The 18,324-nt window shown below is 50.2% G+C and overlaps 1 protein-coding gene across 12 annotated transcripts in view; it reads left to right on the top strand.

Moving 5' to 3' along the window:
* Positions 1-428: 428 nt before the first annotated feature.
* Positions 429-18,324, top strand: part of LOC102480701 (breast carcinoma-amplified sequence 3) — a 27,975-nt gene continuing 10,079 nt past the window's right edge. The window contains exons 1-2 of one of the 12 annotated variants that reach the window (XM_014583251.2): positions 429-928; positions 13,550-13,615. In XM_014583251.2, the coding sequence (XP_014438737.1) occupies positions 826-928; positions 13,550-13,615 (169 nt within the window). In that variant the 5' untranslated portion in view covers positions 429-825. The remainder of the gene's footprint in view (positions 929-13,549; positions 13,616-18,324) is intronic. The other 11 variants (XM_014583258.2, XM_014583252.2, XM_014583254.2 and 8 more) reach the window with 11 other exon arrangements.

Raw genomic sequence — 18,324 nt, 5'->3', positions numbered from 1 at the left:
GCCTTGGCAGCTGGGAGACTCTGTGGTGGAACAGAATGAGTTCTAGACTGAGGCATCAGGAGATCTGAGTTCCTGGACCAGCTCTGTCTGCCACTAACTTGTTGTTTGATCTTGGGCTATAACTTCTCTAAGACTCAACTGTAAAATTAGAAAGTTGGGTATAGGTTATAGGATATAGTGGTTTAGAAAGCTTTTGTTTGATTGATTGTTTTAAGAATTACTTGTTATTATTATTTATTTTTTAATTTGACCAAAGAGAGAGAAGGGGAGAAAGGGAAAGTAAGAAAGCAAGCCGCCAAGTCCAGGACTCAAACCACAGTTGGCCATGTGAGAGTCCAACACCTTAACTACCGCACCATCTATCGGCCCCCTAGAGAGCTCCTTTAATTAAAAAAATATACAGGCTATGTAATCCTTTTTTTATATGAAATTTTAAGTGGAGTCCCATCATATCAAACAGAGTAGAGATGTTTGGCCGAGCCTGGTTCCCATTCCTTGTCCCAGTCCATGAAGCATAGAGGACTGTAGCTTGTCAGAAAGTTTAAAAGCCACCAGCTTCGGTGGCACAGAGGACATCGTCCACAGCTCTACGCCCTGGTTCAGTGGCACGAGCTGTTCGGTTCCGCTCCACGCACCCATTCTGCAGAAGAGCAAGAACGGCTCTTTGGGGCAGGAGGGAGTGGGGTGGGCAGGCAAGGATGGCCCACTCTCGGAAGGTATGGACTCACTGTCGGCTGTCCCACGTGTGCCGCAGGTACCTTTGACCGGAGCGTGACCCTGCTGGAGGTGTGCGGGAGCTGGCCCGAGGGCTTCGGGCTGCGGCACATGTCCTCCATGGAGCACACGGAGGAGGGCCTCCGGGAGCGGCTGGCGGATGCCATGGCTGAGTCGCCGAGCCGGGATGCCGTCGGATCCGGAACAGGTAAAGGTGTGGTCAGACTTCCAGGCTGACTTGGCAATGACTGGCACCTGTGGTGTGGGAAGAGGGTGTGTCTGCTGTGTGTTTCCTTAGTTGTCACACTCTGATGCCCGTCCGTTTTGGAAACCTCTGGTGTTGGGAAAGCCCATGGAAAGGGGTGTTCCCAATGGAACTGCCCTCCTACCGGAATGACACACACCAATGCTCCAATGCACACTGCAGTGTACTGAAAGTGGCTCCCAGAAGGACGCCTTCTCTAGGAGAAGGGAGTCCCCAGGCTTCTCAGCAGCACCAGGACACTGAGTCTACAGCAGCAGAACACCTTCAGTCACACTTGAGCTTTTATAGACTGGTGACGCTGGTGGGCCCTGCTCACCGGCAGGAGCAAGCATGAAGCTGGTGGGCTGGCCTCGGCCCCCCAGACGGCCTGTTCTCTGCTGCCTTCTGCCCTGAACTCTTGCCTCTGGGAGAGTCCAGCGACTGGGCCTGGGGTTGTCTTCCCGCATTTGTAGAGTGATCAGAAGATATCCAGAGATGATGCGGGAGCACTGCCCAGGCACACATGTGTACTCATGCTCACACACATGCACATACGCACAAGTATGCCCTTGGGGAAGACCACCGTCCTCCCGTCTCCGTACAGCTGTAATCCAGTCTGCCTCTCCTTTCTCGGAAGCACTTTTTTGATCTCACTGCCCGTGCTGCTGGTGACTGCTCCAGCACTCCTCTGCACCTGACAAAGGCGGCCCCGGCTTTCCAAGCTCAATGGGGACTTTTCATTGGGATGAGCAGATCCTGGCTGAGACCTTCCCTCTCTTGCTTGCCTGAATCTTCTTGAGACTGTCACTCTTTGCTATCCCTGCTCACATGCTAACCTGGAAATGGGGTCCCACGAAGAGGTTATAAAACCCTGGGGCAGCTTCTGATCAGGACCAGCAGGATTTAGAGAGCCAGAACATTCTCGGCAGGGTCTGAAATGCCGGGCACAACTTCCCTGCAGTTCTCCAGGTCCCTTGGATGCTGTTAGGCTTTTCCCTCTCTTCTCCCTCATCATCATGCCATTCCCTCCCTGCCAATGCTAAGAGGAAGGGAGGAAATGGCATGGCCACAGCCCCCGCTGGGTGGCCAGCCCAGAGCGCATATGCAACAACTGGCAGATGAACAGAATGGGGTGAGTGGATGCTAGGGAGGAAGAGGAGGAGTCTGCCCAGACAGAGAAATGCCTTAACACGCCATAGGAAGCAGCTCCCTACTAGGACCACCCCCTTCCACACCCCTTTACAGGAAGGAGATGTGAACCTTGGAAGCTGCCACAGCTGTGTCCCTCACTGTCATGTACTCCACTCCGCCCCATCACAGTACCCCTGACTCATGGATAACATATTACGTGCTGCTGTTCTCCACCTACTCCAGAGATGAGGAGCCATTTACCAGGGCTCTCACCCCAGTTTCCTTGGCAGTGGGCCTAAGGGAGGAAGCTCTTTCCTTCTCAAGCCCTGTCCATGGCACAGTCTTTCCTCTGCATCTCAGGGGTCCCCCACCAGCCTCAGCTCCCAGAATCCAGAGCCCGGTGTCCCTAGACCCTCTACCTGGGAGCCTCCCTCCTCCAAGGGTCAGAGTTGTGCCTGGTCGGTTCTTCTCTCCGGCCACCTTCTCAGAAGCCCCTTGGAGCATCTCAGTGGCATCCAGCAAACAAGCGTGAAGGCAGTTCGGTCAGAGTCATGGAATGTTGGCCTGCCATAGACAGTAACCTGGGCAACACTGGCGGCGAGTCATCTGCCCAGCAGCCGAGGGATTCAGGAAAGTCTTTGTGGCTTTAAGCAGGTTTGTGAAATTAAATAAATTTTTAAAAAGAAAGAAAGAAAAAAGAAGGAAGAAATTAAAACTGTATGACCCGGGGCCAGCAACAACATGGTGGTTAAGGCACTGGACACTTCCACATGGCCAACCTCAGTTTGAATCCCAGACCTGGTGGCTTGTTTTCTCACCTTCCCTCTCTTTCTCTCTGTGCTTTTCCCTAGTCAAATTAAAAAATAAATGAATGAATAAATAAAATTAAATAAGTAATTCTTAAAAAAAAAAAAAAACTATATGACTCATAGGTCAGAAATAGGAGACTCTGGGACCAGCAGTTATAATAATGCCTATGTCACTGGACTCCCACGTAGTCGACTGTGGTTCGAGTCCTGGACCCAGTGGCTTAAATTCACGCTGGGCGTGTGTCCATGCATACCCAAGATCCCGAGAGGAGAAAGGAGGAGAAGGGATTGCGGTGTGGCCATCCCCCCTGGGGGATGATTTCTCGTTTCCTGTCTCTGTCTTTCTGGTGAGTGCACACGCCCTATAGCAAAAAACAAAAAAAGAAAGAAAACCTCTCCAAAAAAAAAATAGGAGATTCCCATTTTTTCAGCAGAGGGGATTTATCCAAACACCAAAAGGGATTCAGCTGGCTTTCTTTGACCATATTAGATGTATATGTTGCTTTTTTTTAATAGCCAGAGGGTGCATGCACTCCCGAGAGAGAGAGAACCCCCCAATGGGACGTGGTTGGCTGCAATCCCTTCCCTTCCATTGCTCCATCCTGTTGGGATTTGGGGCATGCGCACATACCCATTTAGGGGCTGGGACTCTAACTGCAGTTGGCCATTTAAAATCTAATTGCCTTGAGCACTAGGCTATGGAGCCAAACCAGATATATTTTGTTTATTTATTTTTAAATCTGCTTCTATTTTAATGGCCGATAGTAAGGTAGATCATATGGAAGTTAACTCATTTCCGTCTCCATTGTTAAGACTCTTTTTACATTATCAATAGATTGAGTATCAGCCTGGTTGTGCAGCACAGAGGCCTTGCAAGGGCAGCCTGGCCCACCCAGCCAAGCTGGCCTACTGCCCAAGGATAGCCATGGCAATACAGAGCAATGGGGTGTGGATCTCTAGCAATCACCTTGGCCCGCAGCAGCCTCTCATAGCACAAACAGGGACATCTAGTGTTTGCCTCTGATGCACCAGAGATCCATCCATCCCTTCCATACCTCCCAGCAAGGACCTCATGTACTATAGCAGCCAGGACTGATGGCTTCTTTATCAAAGTATGAATGAGCACAGAGGCCAGCTCCAGCCTGGCTGTCAGGACACTGACACCCACCCTGTGGCATGCTCATAGTATGCAGGCTTAGCTCTTGGAGTGCTGCTAAGTGTTTAACAACCACCTCTCTGCAGGGATGCGAGGAAGCCCTGATCTGGAGATATCTAAGTATAAAAGCTCCTGTGATGGCCAGCTTCAGCTATCAGCATAATGTCAGTCAGCTAGCCGAATTCCTGAAAATGTCAGGTGGTTCTAGCATCTCACTGGTAAGCTGTACCATGGGTCAGATCGACCCACTCCAAAAGTGAAGCAAAACCTTTGGGGCGGGTTAGCATTGATCAAAGGATATGAAAGTTCTGTTATTTTAAGTTCAAGAAATCTATCACACAACATGGAAACCACAGTTAGAAAAATGTATTGTATTCTTAAAAATCACTAAGAGTGCTGAGATTTTAAGTGTTCCCACCACCAAAAATGAAATGTGAGGTAATACATGTTAACTAGAAGAATTTAGCTATTTTTTATTTTTTAAGAGAGATATTTTTACTATAGGGTACATGCACTCGCTGGAGAGACAGAAAGAGACAGAGAGACAGGCTGCAATCCCTTCTCCTCCATTCTTCTCTTGGGATTTTGAGCACGCATGCATACATGCCTGGTGTGAGTTTTAAGCCACCTGGTCTGGGATTCAAAGTGCGGTCAACCACATGGGAGTCCAGCGACATAACCATTATGCCATCTGCTGGGCCCCAATTTAGCTATTTTTTAAATTTATACAGATTTCAAAATAGCATGTTATACATGACAAATACATTTTTATTTGCCATTTTAAAATAAAATTGAAAAAAAAATAAGTGATCTTGGGGCTGGCAGGTGACGTGGTGATTAAGGGCGTTGGACTCCCACATGGCCAACCTCAGGTCCTGGGCCTGGTGGCTTGCTTTCTCACTTTTCTCTCTCTCTCTCTCTCTCTCTCTCTCTCTCTCTCTCACACACACACACACACGCACACATTCTGTCCCTCTCTTAAAATAAATAAGAAAATAAATGAAGTTAAATAAAATAATTCTGTTTTTAAAAACAGGAGTGATCTTGTAGACCAGCAGCACCATCATTACCTAGGAGCTGATTAGAAATGCAATCTGGGGCCAGCATGGTGGTTAAGGCGCTGGACTCCCGTGTGGCCTAACGTGGCTTGAGTCCCAGATCTAATGGCTTGAAACTCACATCAGGCACATGTGCATGCATGCCCAAAATCCCAAGAGGAGAAGGAATTGCAGCATGTCCCAGATCTAGCAGCTTGAAACTCATACCAGGCACATATACATGCATGCCCAAAATCCCAGGAGGAGAAGGGATTACAGTGTGGCCATCCCCTCAGGGGGGTGATTTCTCACTTTCCCTCTCTCTGTCTCCCTAGCAAGTGCGTCTGCCTTATGGCAAAAACCTTAAAAAAAAAAAAAAAAGAAAGAAATGCAGTCTAAAGCCTCTCCCAGCCCTACTCAGCCAGGATCTGCCTTTTACCAGGCTTCCCCGTGTGTAGTGAAGATTGAGAGGGGGCTGTTGAAAACCCAGCTAATGTCTAAGGCAGGTGTGGTTCAGCCCTCTGTGAGAGCTGCCAGCCATTGGTCTAATTAGATCGTAGGTGTGACTGGCAAGTACAGCTCTAACAAAACCAGCTGAGTTGCTTTCTTGCTAACATCCTTGTGCCTCTTGCCCTGTTACCCTTCTCCTGTCCCATTCGGCAGAACTCCAATTTGAGATCAGTCAGCTCTGCTCTTACACCTGGGTTACTGAAGGAAAATGACTAGCAGGACACCCCCACCCTCCATGAACCCCGCTGTGGACTCCCTAGCAGCTGCTCCTCCTGCTCCTGGTTCCTGCCCTTCTCAGCCTGCACTCACCTCTGGCAGCAGAAACCAGTGCGCTGAGCAGCAGCATCTGCCGTGTGGTAGAAACACGGTAACTTTTTAGTGAATGAATCGGCCCGCTCTCAGTCCAGGTGTCTGCAGTTCTGCCGAGGTCCCTGCTCCCTGCTGTGATTCCAGCCTATTTTCACTCTCAGAGATCCCCAGATCTCAGGCCACTAAGAGTTTGTATTTTATTCTTGCCATTCCCCGACCCCCTCCCCCTACTATTGCTCTTTATTTAGTGTGGTCGTGTGCTCCGGCATCTTCTCAAAATCGGCCCCTTTCCTTCTGCATGGATACTGTCTTATACTTTCCTGTTCTGCTCCCATCTCTTACCCTACTCTCTCCCCCACTGGAAACAACGGTCATCTTTCGAGAAATCACTTGACTTCCTGCCACCAGCTCTCAAATGCTCCTGCATCAACTCTGCCCCCTCTCCTGTGGCGGAAGGGGTGGGCCCGCCCCAGCCTGGCTGGCCAGAGCTCTTATCCCCAGAGTCCTCACTGCCATGTGACGTCCCCTCAACACTGGTCCTCTCAGCTATGCCTGCCTTCTTGAGCATCCTCCCGTGTCCTGTTTCTCCACCCTTTCCTGGTTTTCGTCTGCCTCTGGCTTCTTGTCAGTCTGTTTTCTGGGTTTTGTTGTGTTTTGTTTTCCCCTCTATTACTCTTTATTTTTGGAGAGGTTTTTGCTATAGGGTGCATGCGCTTGCCATAAAGACAGAAAGCAAGAAATTACCCCCCCAAGGGGGATGGCCACACCACAGTCCCTTCTCCTCCATTCTCCTCTTGGGATCTTGGGCACGTACACACAAGCGCCTGGCATGAGTTTAAGCCACAGGGCTCGAACTGTGGTCAACTACATGAGAGTCCAGCGACATAGCCATTAGCCAACTGCTGGTCCCCTCTCTGTCACACTTAAATATATTTCTCAAGTCCCTGTCTTGGCCCTTTTCCCTTCTCCCTCAGTGCATGGCCATCTCTGCTTCAATTACTCTCCACAAACTGGTGATGTCCCAATAATTTCCAGGCTGGCCTTCCCTTCTAGCTCTAAAGCCATCTATCCAGCGGCCTACTAACACACACATGTCCGAAGTCTGGGTTCCTCTCCTCTCCATCCTTCCCTTCTGGCTTCACCCAATTTCACTGGGTACAAAGCCTTTGTGGCCAGTCGTTGCCCTCTTTCCAGACTCATCCCTTGCTGCTCTGTGCGACTCCTGCCAAGCTGCTTTCCCCAGCAGGTCCCGAAGCACACACACTCTGCCTACAAAGCCCCCATACACACTTTTCCTTTTGCCTGGAATGCTCTCTCCCAGAGCCCCCTCCTTTCTCCCTCAGCCCCCTCAAAATAGCTTGACTAATAACTGCTTAGCAGACATTCCATTCAATATTGCCTTTTCTAGAAAAATGGAATAAAAAAAAATTGAGTTATTTCAATTGTTTTGTGTCTAGGTAAAGATAAAACTTTATATTAAAAAAGGCACGGGTTTAAAATAAACACCTGGATACACCTCAATATACATTTTCTTTTTAGACTTTATCTCTTTTTACCACAATTTAGTTAAATCTTATCTTTCTTGCTTTCTCTCACATCTAATATCCAAAGCCCAGGCCAACACGCAGGTCCTGATCCCCTGTTTAAAGCACTCCTGCCATATCACTGCTGCAGAGCTGCTTCCACTGCGCCTCACTCTCCCACACTCACCGAATCAGCTCTCAGGGCCTGAGGGACTGTCTTCTCCATACCTGTTGCTTCCTGCAATTCTGGGCTCACTGTCTTTTTCTCCTTGACAGTCACAGTATTCTGGGAAGAAAAGAGGCTTCATCTTTTTCTGTCTACCATCTCTTTGACAATCTCTGTTCTAGTCCCAAAGCACTTAATCTTGAGATCACACCGTGTGCTCAATCTCTGCCTCCTACCATCTTCATAAATAGATTTTACGTCCACCATAGTTCACTGAAACACACAGCATTACACTAGGCAATGCATTCTATTATTTTCTGTTCTATTTTATTTTTTAAAAATGCATTTGTGGGGACCAGCAATTGACATAATGGCTATGTTACTGGACTCCCATGTAGTTGACTGCAGTTCAAGTCTCGGATCCAGTGACTTAAACTCACCCCGGGAGCATGTGCGTGCGTGCCCAAGATCCCAAGAGGAGAATGGAGAAGGGATTGTGGTGTGGCCATCCCCCTGGGGGGTGGTTTCTCGCTTTCTCTCTCTCTTTCTGTCTTTCTGGTGAGTGCTTGCACCCTAGAGCAAAAACCTCTCAAAAAAAAAAAACAAAAAAAAAAACCGCGTTTGTGACCCACGACATTGTTTCATAATACATTAGTGAATTACGATCAATAGGTTGAAAACTAACACTGCCTTATTCTGCTAAATCCTCTGAGTTTTCCTGTTTGTATATTAATTACTCAGCAGAAAAGGACTTATGATTATTTTCTACCAAAGTGCTTCCAAAGATTTCTGTCAGAAACTACTACTTGTACTTGTTAAAAGGGCTCTGCCTTCCTGCTTCCTTCTCAACATGAAAAGCACATTTTTTTCCAATTTATTTATTTGCATTCATTCACTGTACATCATTACAGCATACAAAACGAGATTTTCCATCCAGAGTACACTGTATATTGTCTCAATCAAGCACATCAACAAACATGTTATTGTCAGCAAATGATCTTCCATTTCTTGTTTTCTGTACGTTTTGCTTCTTTTCCCCCCATCCTTGATTCCCTCTCTCTTACCCTCTGCCATCTCCCACTCTCCTCCCACACTGTCTCTGGTATCTATGTTTGGAAAAGCACATTTTGAACATTACACAGTTTTTCAAATGGTGACAGGAAGGTTTCAATAAGTTTTAACAAATATCTGTTGATTGTCTATGTTTTGGAGAAGATGCCCTAGGAAGATGATGCGTGTTTGTGTGTGTGTGTGTGTGTGTGTGTGTGTCTGTGTGTGTCTGTGTGTGTGTGTACTAATTAATGTCTTTATTTCAGGACTACAGAAATTGAGCTCTCAGTAAATGTGAGCTGCTGTTACTGGAGTTAATCAAATATGTGCCCTAATCCAAATAACTCCATGTGGGGTTTCCCTATCCTGCTTCTAAGATTAGCCCTTCCAATGGGTTTTGGGACTCCAGCCTGTCCCAGTACTGGGGGCCGGGAAGATTTTCATGCCAAGATTGCATTGCCAGTAGGGGCCATAGTAACCACATATCATAGGATGCCGTGTGCAGTAACTACAGGCACCAGCACAATCAATGTTAGACATATCTGCTCTCTGGTCAACCTTAGATGCAAAACAGATCATTGATTTATCAGTGTTTACCACAAAAACAAGTTGACCACATTGGACTTTACAGACATTATAGAAAATATGGCAGTTGTTAGAATTTTCCCCATCCCATGGAGGAGAATCTACAACTCAGAGAGGAAGAGTTGCCACAGTGAGTCCAGCCCTGGGAGAGGTGTGTTCTGGTGACCTGATTCCTGGCAAGGTCATGTCAATGGGAACCTGCAGTGTTGCCCCAAGAAGCTGGAAAAGTGATGCTTGCATGCGTTTGGGGGGCCTCTCAAGCCCCTTTCCTGACCCTCAGGTCTTTCAATTCGACATGAAGGATGAGCCTTCCCTACGGGTCCCGGGTTAGCCACCGTGTTCCTATCCTTAGCAAATCCAGAAGCCTCATGGGCTGAAGAGGCTGCTTTCCCAGGACCCCTGGAGCTCATCCCCCCATAGCCACATCCCCTGCCACACGGACAACAATCTGCTTTGGTCTTTTTATGGGATCTTCTCTTTTGAAGCCTCTCTGAGTCAAAGTGGTATTCACCTCAGACACTCTGGGAAGGGTTGCATTCTCTTTACCTTCTGAGAGTAAGGGTATCTCTTCTCGAAAACGCCTGCTATGGAAGCCCACGAGCCCAGTATTTAGTTGGGGTTTGTTTATTTCCCGAAGGCTTCTCTCTCCAACTTCCTGGGTCCCATTTTGCCTTCTTAATGTAGGTAAGGACAAGTCATCTCATTGGTCTGTCTTACCTCTTCAAGCCATAGCTTCTGGCTCAGTCTGGCTCTCTTGCTAAAGGCCCTGGGCTTCCCTGGTTAATATCTCTGATTGCCCACTGTTCCTAAGTGCCAGGTTCCTTGGCAAACAGTCATCCAAGCTACTTAGCCAAGCACCCAGGGCCTTTCTTCTGCCTTTCCTAAATAGGCCCTGGCTTTCCCCCTCCTCCTACAGCATTTACATAAATGTTTCCGCGTCTCCTCTCAGCCATCTCCGTGGTCCACCTTACTCTTAATGTGGTTGCAGCCGGCAGGCTGTCTCTCTGAAGGCATCTGCTAGTACTAGACTGTGGAAAAATAAGTAAGGCATGGTTCATACACTCCAAGAGATCAAAGCCCTAGAGGAGGCAACAGCGCTGCACTGCGGGTCTGTCCCTCTCTGGCTCCTGTCACAGCTTCCCACGGGGGCCCACCTCACCAAGTTGAGCCAAGCCAAGGTCAGGATTTTTCCTTCACCTGCAGGCGTGATCTTCCCAGGATGCAAAGATAAAACTGCAGACTCCCAGTTAAAAATGCCCTAATTGCTTAGCGCGGAAGAAGAAAGTGAGCCCCTCAAAGGCCCAGAGCCTCCCAGAGACAGAGGCCAGTCCCACCTGCAGGTCACAGGCATCCCTGCTCAGGCTGGGAGAGAGCAGCTGCTGCCGCTGGGACTGTGGGATAGCGGTGGTGGATTTGTCAGTGTTGCTATTTGTGTCCCAGTTCAGTGTCAGGTTGCCTATTCCTAGCTATTTTCCACTGGTAGGAGAGGCCAAATCCCTTCAGTTCCCAGCACCCGGCCAGTGCCATTGGGAAGAATGTTTATTTTTCCCTTTAAGCAAGATTTAAAAGTCTTCATCAAGACATGAGAGACGCTAGTGACTCTGGACAAATGCCTTTCCTTCTCTGGGCTCCTTCTCTTCCTCTTGAACACAGTAGGAGAAAGAAAACAGTAAATGCCATAAACACATACCTCCTGGCCACGGTGCACGACACCTCAGTAACTCCTCTCCACAGTAACGATGGCCACCAAGGGGTCTCTGCCGCAGACCCTGCTCGCCACATGCATGTCCTCTGATGGTCACAGCACTGACAGACACATGCTCCTCTCTCCCGTGTGTAAAGGGGAGAATGAACAATTTGAAGTGAGGTCATAATCAAAAGATGTGGGAGTCTGGAATAATAAGGAGTCTGGAAGTGTTTCAGGCCTTACCATCCTGCCAGTGTCCCCTGGTCACAGGACATAGCGGTTCCTCCTACCTTTCGTCACGGTAAGAGTGATTCTCGAGTAGAGGAAGGGAGGGTGTCACGTTCAGGACCTACTCCAACTGTCATGTCACTCTTCGGCTCCTAAGGGACCCAGGGCCTGGACCTTTGCACCTAGGCTCCTTGCCATGCTATTTCCGGTCTCTTAGAGACTTTCCTCTCCAGCCTGATCTCCCACTTCCCCTTCTGCAGTAATACCTTCTTCAGACTTCATGCCAACACACGGTCCCATCATCCCCGGCACATGCCTGTGTGCTTGGTGCTGCCAGCATGTCGGTCAGCCCCAAGATGACCATTGCCCTCCCCTTCTTCCCAGTCGTCATCTTAGATCAAGCTCAATGCTTCCGTCCTATGACATGTTCCCTGACCACACAGCCAAATACATCCATGCTCTCTGGCTTTCTCCACCACTTACTCACCGGACACCTGACCCTGGGCAAGCTGTATAAGGTGCCTTTTCCAGCTAGCAATGGCTGACTCCTTTCTGTGTGCCTCTGGCAGGTAGGTGGTTTCTTCAGCCCTCCTTCACCTGTTCTGCTACAAGCATGTCTTGGCCCATATCCAGGTCCTTGGACTGAGTCTGAGTCATCCTTGTTACCTCTAGCCACCAGCTTTCTCCTTGCCCAGCATCCAGCACGAGGACAAGAGCCAAGCGGTTAATGTTTGTTGAATGACTGGGTGGGCTTTGTGGCCTCTGAGAGGTAAATGAAAACCAGCCAAAGCAATGGGAATAATTATGCCTAACAGATACTTGTTAGTTTCTGGCCAGGTCTCAAATCTGATTCTAGATAGTTTTCTCTCTCTTTTCTGTCTCCCCACCCCCCACTCCCCCAGACAGAGGCAGAGATATAAAGAAAGTTTAGGGTTGGGGACCTCACTGGGGACCTTTAGAGTACCTCCCAAGCATTGTTCCACCATGGAAGCAAGAAGTACTGTGGGGACCATACAGACATGGCCAAAAGAGTGGGAGGAAGGTTTCTGGACCCCTAGAATAAGGGCCCTGCCCTGGAAGCATTAAAATAGATCAATGGTTAATAGAGGGAGGATTTCTCTCTGTTCCTCCTCCTCTGCCAGAGGGTTCACCTTTACCCATTGACCTGTGAGGTGTGCTGTCTGAACAAAGGTGAACATAGTCATGGATGGCTAAATGCCCATCTTTGGTGAAATGACCCTCTGCCTTCTCAGAAGGTGCTCTGATGTATGCCAACAACCCCCTAGGTGTGATGGCTGGTAAGACATACCCGCAAACAGAAAGTAAAAGTTGGAAATGACCCCTGACTCTAGGAAGCCAGAGCTTCAGCTCTTAGAAGTGAAAGAGAAGGCTGTACCAGGGAGACCAAGCCAAGCAACCTGATGGGATTTAAGTACCCATACCAGAAACAGCTGCCCAAACTCTGGCTCGTGGTTGCTTCTCCCTGCCCAGGCTTCCTTCCTCACCCTGGCCCCCAGGGACCTGCAGACCCCTTGCAGAAGACATTTTCCCATTTTCTGGCAGAATCCCCCAGCACTGGGCTTCATAGCCCTCCTGATTCCCCCCACATTTATTTAGTGTAGCTCAACAGCTTGCCATCCCACCCCTCTCCGCACGTAATTGAGTTTGGGGAGAATCGCCATCCAGTTGCTTCATTCGTTCAGGATTTTTCCATTCTGTGCCTCCCATGTTCATCTTACTGGCGTGCTCCCTTGTGTCCAGCTCCAGCTGGCCAGGACCAGCGTGCCATCTCCACTCTGATGTATGTGACTCCTTGGTGCTGGGCTTAGGGGTGGGTTGTAGGAGTGTGGGTTGAGCCTACCATAACCCTTCCTGCATCCACACAGGGGCTGGGTCCTTGGAAGGCTGAGAGCTTCTTTGGTTTCATACTGTACTCATCCCCAAACCACCGAGAGTGGAATATGAGCTTGCAGTTAGTGCACTGGAGCACGTCTCCATGATCATCCCTAAGCAGCCCAGCCACGCTGCCAAGGACCTGGTTGCTAAATCCATGGAGCCTGAGGGCAGGAAGAAAACCTAAGGAGCTCGCCAAGATCCTGGCTTTACTTCTTCATCCTCCCCTACCCGCCAGCCCTGGGCAGCAGGCAACATTATTGGAACTCAGTCAACTGGACTCGGTGGGGTGGGAGGAATAGAGGGAAAGATGATAGCAGTTTAGGCAAGTGAGAAATCTGGACACCCTAGGTGTGCTGGGCTTAGGTCAGCATGCAGACAGCCCTGCAAAGCTGCTAGTGGTCACACCAGATCTGTTATCTCCTCACTTTGGTTTCGGCTCCTGTGACTCTCTTAAAGATCCATTTTTGTCATCCTCTTTAAAAAAATATTTTATTTCCAATACAGAAACAGCCCTTGACGTAGCAGTAAAAAACATCACCCCTGAGAGACACATGGCTGGGAAGTGTTTGGGTATGTAACTTCCTGTCCTTGCCCACGCGGAAGGCTTTGTCCCAGTACTCTTGGTCCTTCAAGAGGGTACCCTCCTACCCTTGGTGCTCAGGCTTCAGGAGGCTCTGGAGTGAGGGCAAGAGATCAGTTTAGACAAGAGGTCCCTTCTGGCAATGGATGGTTTGGGGTAGGGAGTAGCTGCTGTCCCTCACCCAACAAGAGTTTCTTTGAGAACACTACTCCCTGCCCCCACTTGGAAGATGGAAGTCAAATTTTCGGACTCTGCTGTGTAGAGCAGAGAGGTCACCAGGCTCTAATGCATTTACCATTGACTGCCCCTCTTGTAGTGCGTCTATTAGTGAGTAATTTGATTTGTACCTATTCATTTGCAGTCCCTGCAGGAGCCTGGAGCTGGCCCCTAGTATAATTGGTGCTGTCTCTATTTTTACATCATTAGATTAGCCCCGACTCCTGGCCACTTGTTGTCTGCGCTTGTCTGTCCATTTATACAACCTAATGTAACACAAAATTCATTACTGATCACATTACTTTCAACTCTGAAGCCAGCCTTGTGATAAACATTTGGTTAACCCCTTCCTACCCAGGGGTGGGCTGACAGAACAAATGCATTTCCACCCGACAGGCAAATCAATATCTTAATACACCAAAGTGGAATTGCATTTCTAGATTTGTTATTCCTCCTGGAGGAGCAAATGGAAAGGCTCATCTGAGCTAGCTGAATTGAATAATGAATAGAGCCCCGGCACCAGCAGCCAGTCTGTGAGCACAGCACAAAGGCAGCCGGCCTCAGCCCAGCCTGTTTCATCTGGACCAGAGGCACCATAGCAATGAATTGAGGTTGTGAGTCTCTCTCCGCCACAGCGGGTGGCCCCGAGAGCATGGGCTCGCGGCGCTCAGGTGGCATCAGAGACCTTGCCCCAGTGATATTCCTCTTGCTAGGCCTGGACAATTGGACTGAGAACTGGGTTGGCTTCCTTAAAACCTTATTCACTGGCATAAAGGCTACCAAGACAGGTGGACCTGACGCTAAATGCCACCAAGAAATTAAATGAAATCCATTGCTAAAGTCAAGTTTACCATTCGGAAACAAATAGAATCTTTAGAGCCAGGTCGGTGAGGTGGGGATTGTGGTTCACACCTGTGTGTGTGCATGTGTGGCGGCTATCCCTGTGCCAGCATCCCTTGGTAAACACACGCCATGTGCATGTGTGCGCCTCTAGTTCTCTGGCAGAGGATGTTTGTGAGCAGCAGGTGAGCTTCCAACACTGGGACTCAGCACAGCTCTAGTTCATCTAGAAGATTCCCTCCTGACTTTACCCTGGTCATTCCTTCCCCAGCCCCCACTTGTCTCTGGGTAGCATCCACACCCACATAAGTCATTAACTAGCAGGATAGTTTGTTTCAAAAGGAAAAAATATCCCACTTACTAAGAAACTCTCATAAAGCCTATACCACAATGATTAGAAAAGGAGGCGTAGAGGAAGTAGAATGGAACCCATTACCATGAAGGTCATAAATCCCTGAGTAAAAAGAAACCATAAACTGGAGCTACTCAGGTGGAAGGGGAGCTGGGAAGGGCAACCCAACTACGGAACATTCTGTTTGGATCCAGGGAAGTCCTGAGCAGGAGGCTAAGTGGGAGGCACACTGAAGCCTGGGGTCAGCAGGTCCTCCCTCTCACGGAGGACTGCACTGTGGACCCTACTGTCCCTTAACCTGTGCGGAGCCCTTACAGGCCAGAAATGACAGACAATCCTGTGACACATGGATGCTTTCAAGAGGGCTCAGGTGCCACTTCTTTTTAAAGTTTAGTTATTTCTTTCATAAGTGAGAGATACAGAGACAGAAGCAGACAGAGAGACATCACCCCCACAGAGTCTTGATGCTGTGATCCACTCCCAGCTTCACCCAGCCCCAGATCATGGGCACGCACATGCTCAGTGTATGCAGGGAGTTCTCTATATGCAAATCTGGAACCTTCCCATGTAGGTCAGCCTCACAGAGCATCATCTGTATGGCTCTGGCACCATCCAACCCCAGGCATCACTCTAGGCCTTGTCTATTAGACTGGCTCCTGCAGCATTCCTCAGGCCTTCCCTCCGCAGGGGCAGGGTGAGGGGCGCCTCCTCTCAGCAGTCCTAAGGCCACAAGATGAGAGGTAACAGGTGCGAGGAGTTGCCCTACCCTGCCTTGGGCTAAAGGGCCTGGCCAGGGCACAGAGGATCCTTACCCAAAGATACCAGAATCATAATCCTCATGCATTCCAAGATATCTCATATCTTGGGAGTTAAAGGACACTGGTGTGTCACTGAGGTGAGCCTGGGCACAGTGGCTAACTCCTTAGGGCTGGAGAGACCCTTTAAGGCAGATGGGGGTGCTGACCTCCCTGCCCCAACCCCAGCCAAACCCTAGTGCACTGACTGCAGCAAGCCTGCAGCTTTGGCCTCAGCTGTTAATCCTCTCAGGTGGGTAAGTGGAGCAGGGGGGTTGGGGGCTCTGCACATCTCACGCTGGCCCCAACCCCATAAGCTCTAGAAAACAGATAAGAGCACAAGCCTTTGCCTTTGCAGAGCAGGACAGACCAGGGGCTGGGAAGAGAGCAGGTCTGCAGTGGAATGAAAGACTGGGATTTCTTAACCTTGCTGGAAAGGGGGAAGCCACATCTTACCAAACTCTTCCGCTGTGTCGTAGAGAATTTAATTACATTTGGACATTCGAATGAGAACCAGATGTGACTCTGGCTCAGAGAGCTAGCAGCATTCAAAGAGCAGTGTCTGTCCCGTGGTCTGCAGGCTCCTGTGCTGTCTCAGAGCGCTGGAGGGCAGCCCGGGAAGCCCCTACCTGGAGCTGGGGTGGGGTCTTCTGACCTCCACGGCTGGGCTTCAGGAGACGGGCAGATCAAGTCCACCAGCCAGGCACCTGGTTCCAAGGGAGAGTTATCAAGCCTGTCTCCCCTTCCTAGCCATGCAGGTTGAGGGGGTAGACACATTTACTGGTGCCTGGGGCTCTTCCCAGCCCCCTCTGGAACCTACACACAAAAGGCATGTCACAGCACCTGGTCGGTGTCCTCTGCCACCAGAGGCATTCTGTACGCTGCTCAGCTCCAGGGTGACCTTCAGTGGCGTCTGCCAAGGTTCAGACTCAGGTTTTGTGCCGGGCTTTGGCCTGCTGAGGACAGTAGAGGCACAGAGCGCGTTTTCTCAGCGAGGAACTCCTACATGCGATCCCTGTGTTCTGCTTCTTCAAACCCCTCTGCGTCTTCTTCAGTCTCCCAGGCCCAGGAAAGTCTCTAGAGGTCACCCTCTCCTCCCATCTGGTAGAGGCTGAGGCAGATGGGGGTGAAGGGACTCGCCCTGGTCATTCAACATGGCCAGAACAGGACCTCGCCTGCTCCCACAGGCCTCCTTCCCTGGCCATCCCCAGGGAGGTACAGGCCAGGGCTTCTCCTGGACCTGGCTGGCCCCGCCCAGGGAAACAGGAGCCGTGTTCCCTCAGCCTTTTCTGTCCCGGGTATGGTAGGTTGTGGCAACGTGTGCTCCGCGTGGCCAGGATTTTAGGTTATACTATACTTAGGAGCTGAGGGTCACTGGGCGGGGGTGCTTATCAAGGTGGTCTGGGTGGCTGGTCCTGCTACTGTCTCCTTTGAAGCCAAGATGTGGGGAGGCCCAGATCATGTGGGTGTCCTTAGACTGGGGAGTAGGGGGGAGCAGCCTTTCTGGGTCAGGTCTTTCCCTGACTGAAATTGGTGCAGCCTCATGGCTTCTGTGGGAAGGACTTGGAAAAAGGCTCCAGCCTCCTGCCAGGCCAGCAAGCCCTCTTGCTCAGATGCCACCGCCACCCTTGCTGTTCCCAAAGGCTTGAGAAGGAGAATCAGTCTGGGCTGTACGGGCTCTGTCTGGAGCTCCAGTGTTCTCCCAGATGGCCTGGTGGAGAGGGGGTGGATGCAGCAGGGCTCAGGCATGAGCAGGGCTCTGAGAGAGCCCTTCCTCCTGAGTCCTCATGACTTTTCAGTCCCTTCTCCCTCCCACCTCCATCCTAGCCTTATTCTCCCTTCCCCAGCATTCCACCATGCACATCTCCCTTCTGGGCCCACCAGAGGTTCAGGGGTACAGCCTCCTCCTAAGCCTTCTCCTGCTGTTACTGCCTCATTGGCCTGCCATCATGAGCAGAGCTGCAGAGGCCTGAGAACCCACCTCCTGGAGGGAAGGAAAGGTGACAGGCCCTTCGCCCAGTTTTCTGGGTGGAAGCTGAGGTACAGGGAGCGCCTTGGGCTTGTCTTCCTCAGTCTCCTCAGCCATCATCTTTCCAGGTCCTGGTCATGACTTTCCCCCTCTAGGGAGAAGCATCTGCTGTCTTGCTTAGCCTCGAGTCTCCCCCAAACCCAGCAGAGACTGTTAGACACCTGTGCGTGGCCCCAGGGGTCAGGGGAGGCAGTTCAGACATCTTGAGCCCAGAGCAGCAGGGCTGTACCTTCAACTTCTGCGGCCGGGTGTGGAGGCAGGGTGGCAGGATAGGCCATGTGGCCTCGGCCTCCTTCTAGGGCACAGATTCTGGGGCTCTGTACCTGCAGGGCAGAGGGTCAGGAACAGAAGCTGGGTAAGGAAGAAAGCAAGCATACTCGTGGGTTGGGAGAGATTCCAGCCAGGACAGAGGCACATGCTGCCCCAGGCCACATCACTCGGCACGGGTAGCAGGAGCGCTCAGGAATG

The sequence above is a fragment of the Tupaia chinensis genome, unplaced genomic scaffold (genome assembly GCF_000334495.1).
Source record: "Tupaia chinensis unplaced genomic scaffold, TupChi_1.0 Scaffold144174_1, whole genome shotgun sequence".
NCBI lineage: Eukaryota > Metazoa > Chordata > Mammalia > Scandentia > Tupaiidae > Tupaia > Tupaia belangeri.
Note: the sequence above shows the minus strand (reverse complement) of the source record. Positions and strands in the feature narration are given on the sequence as shown.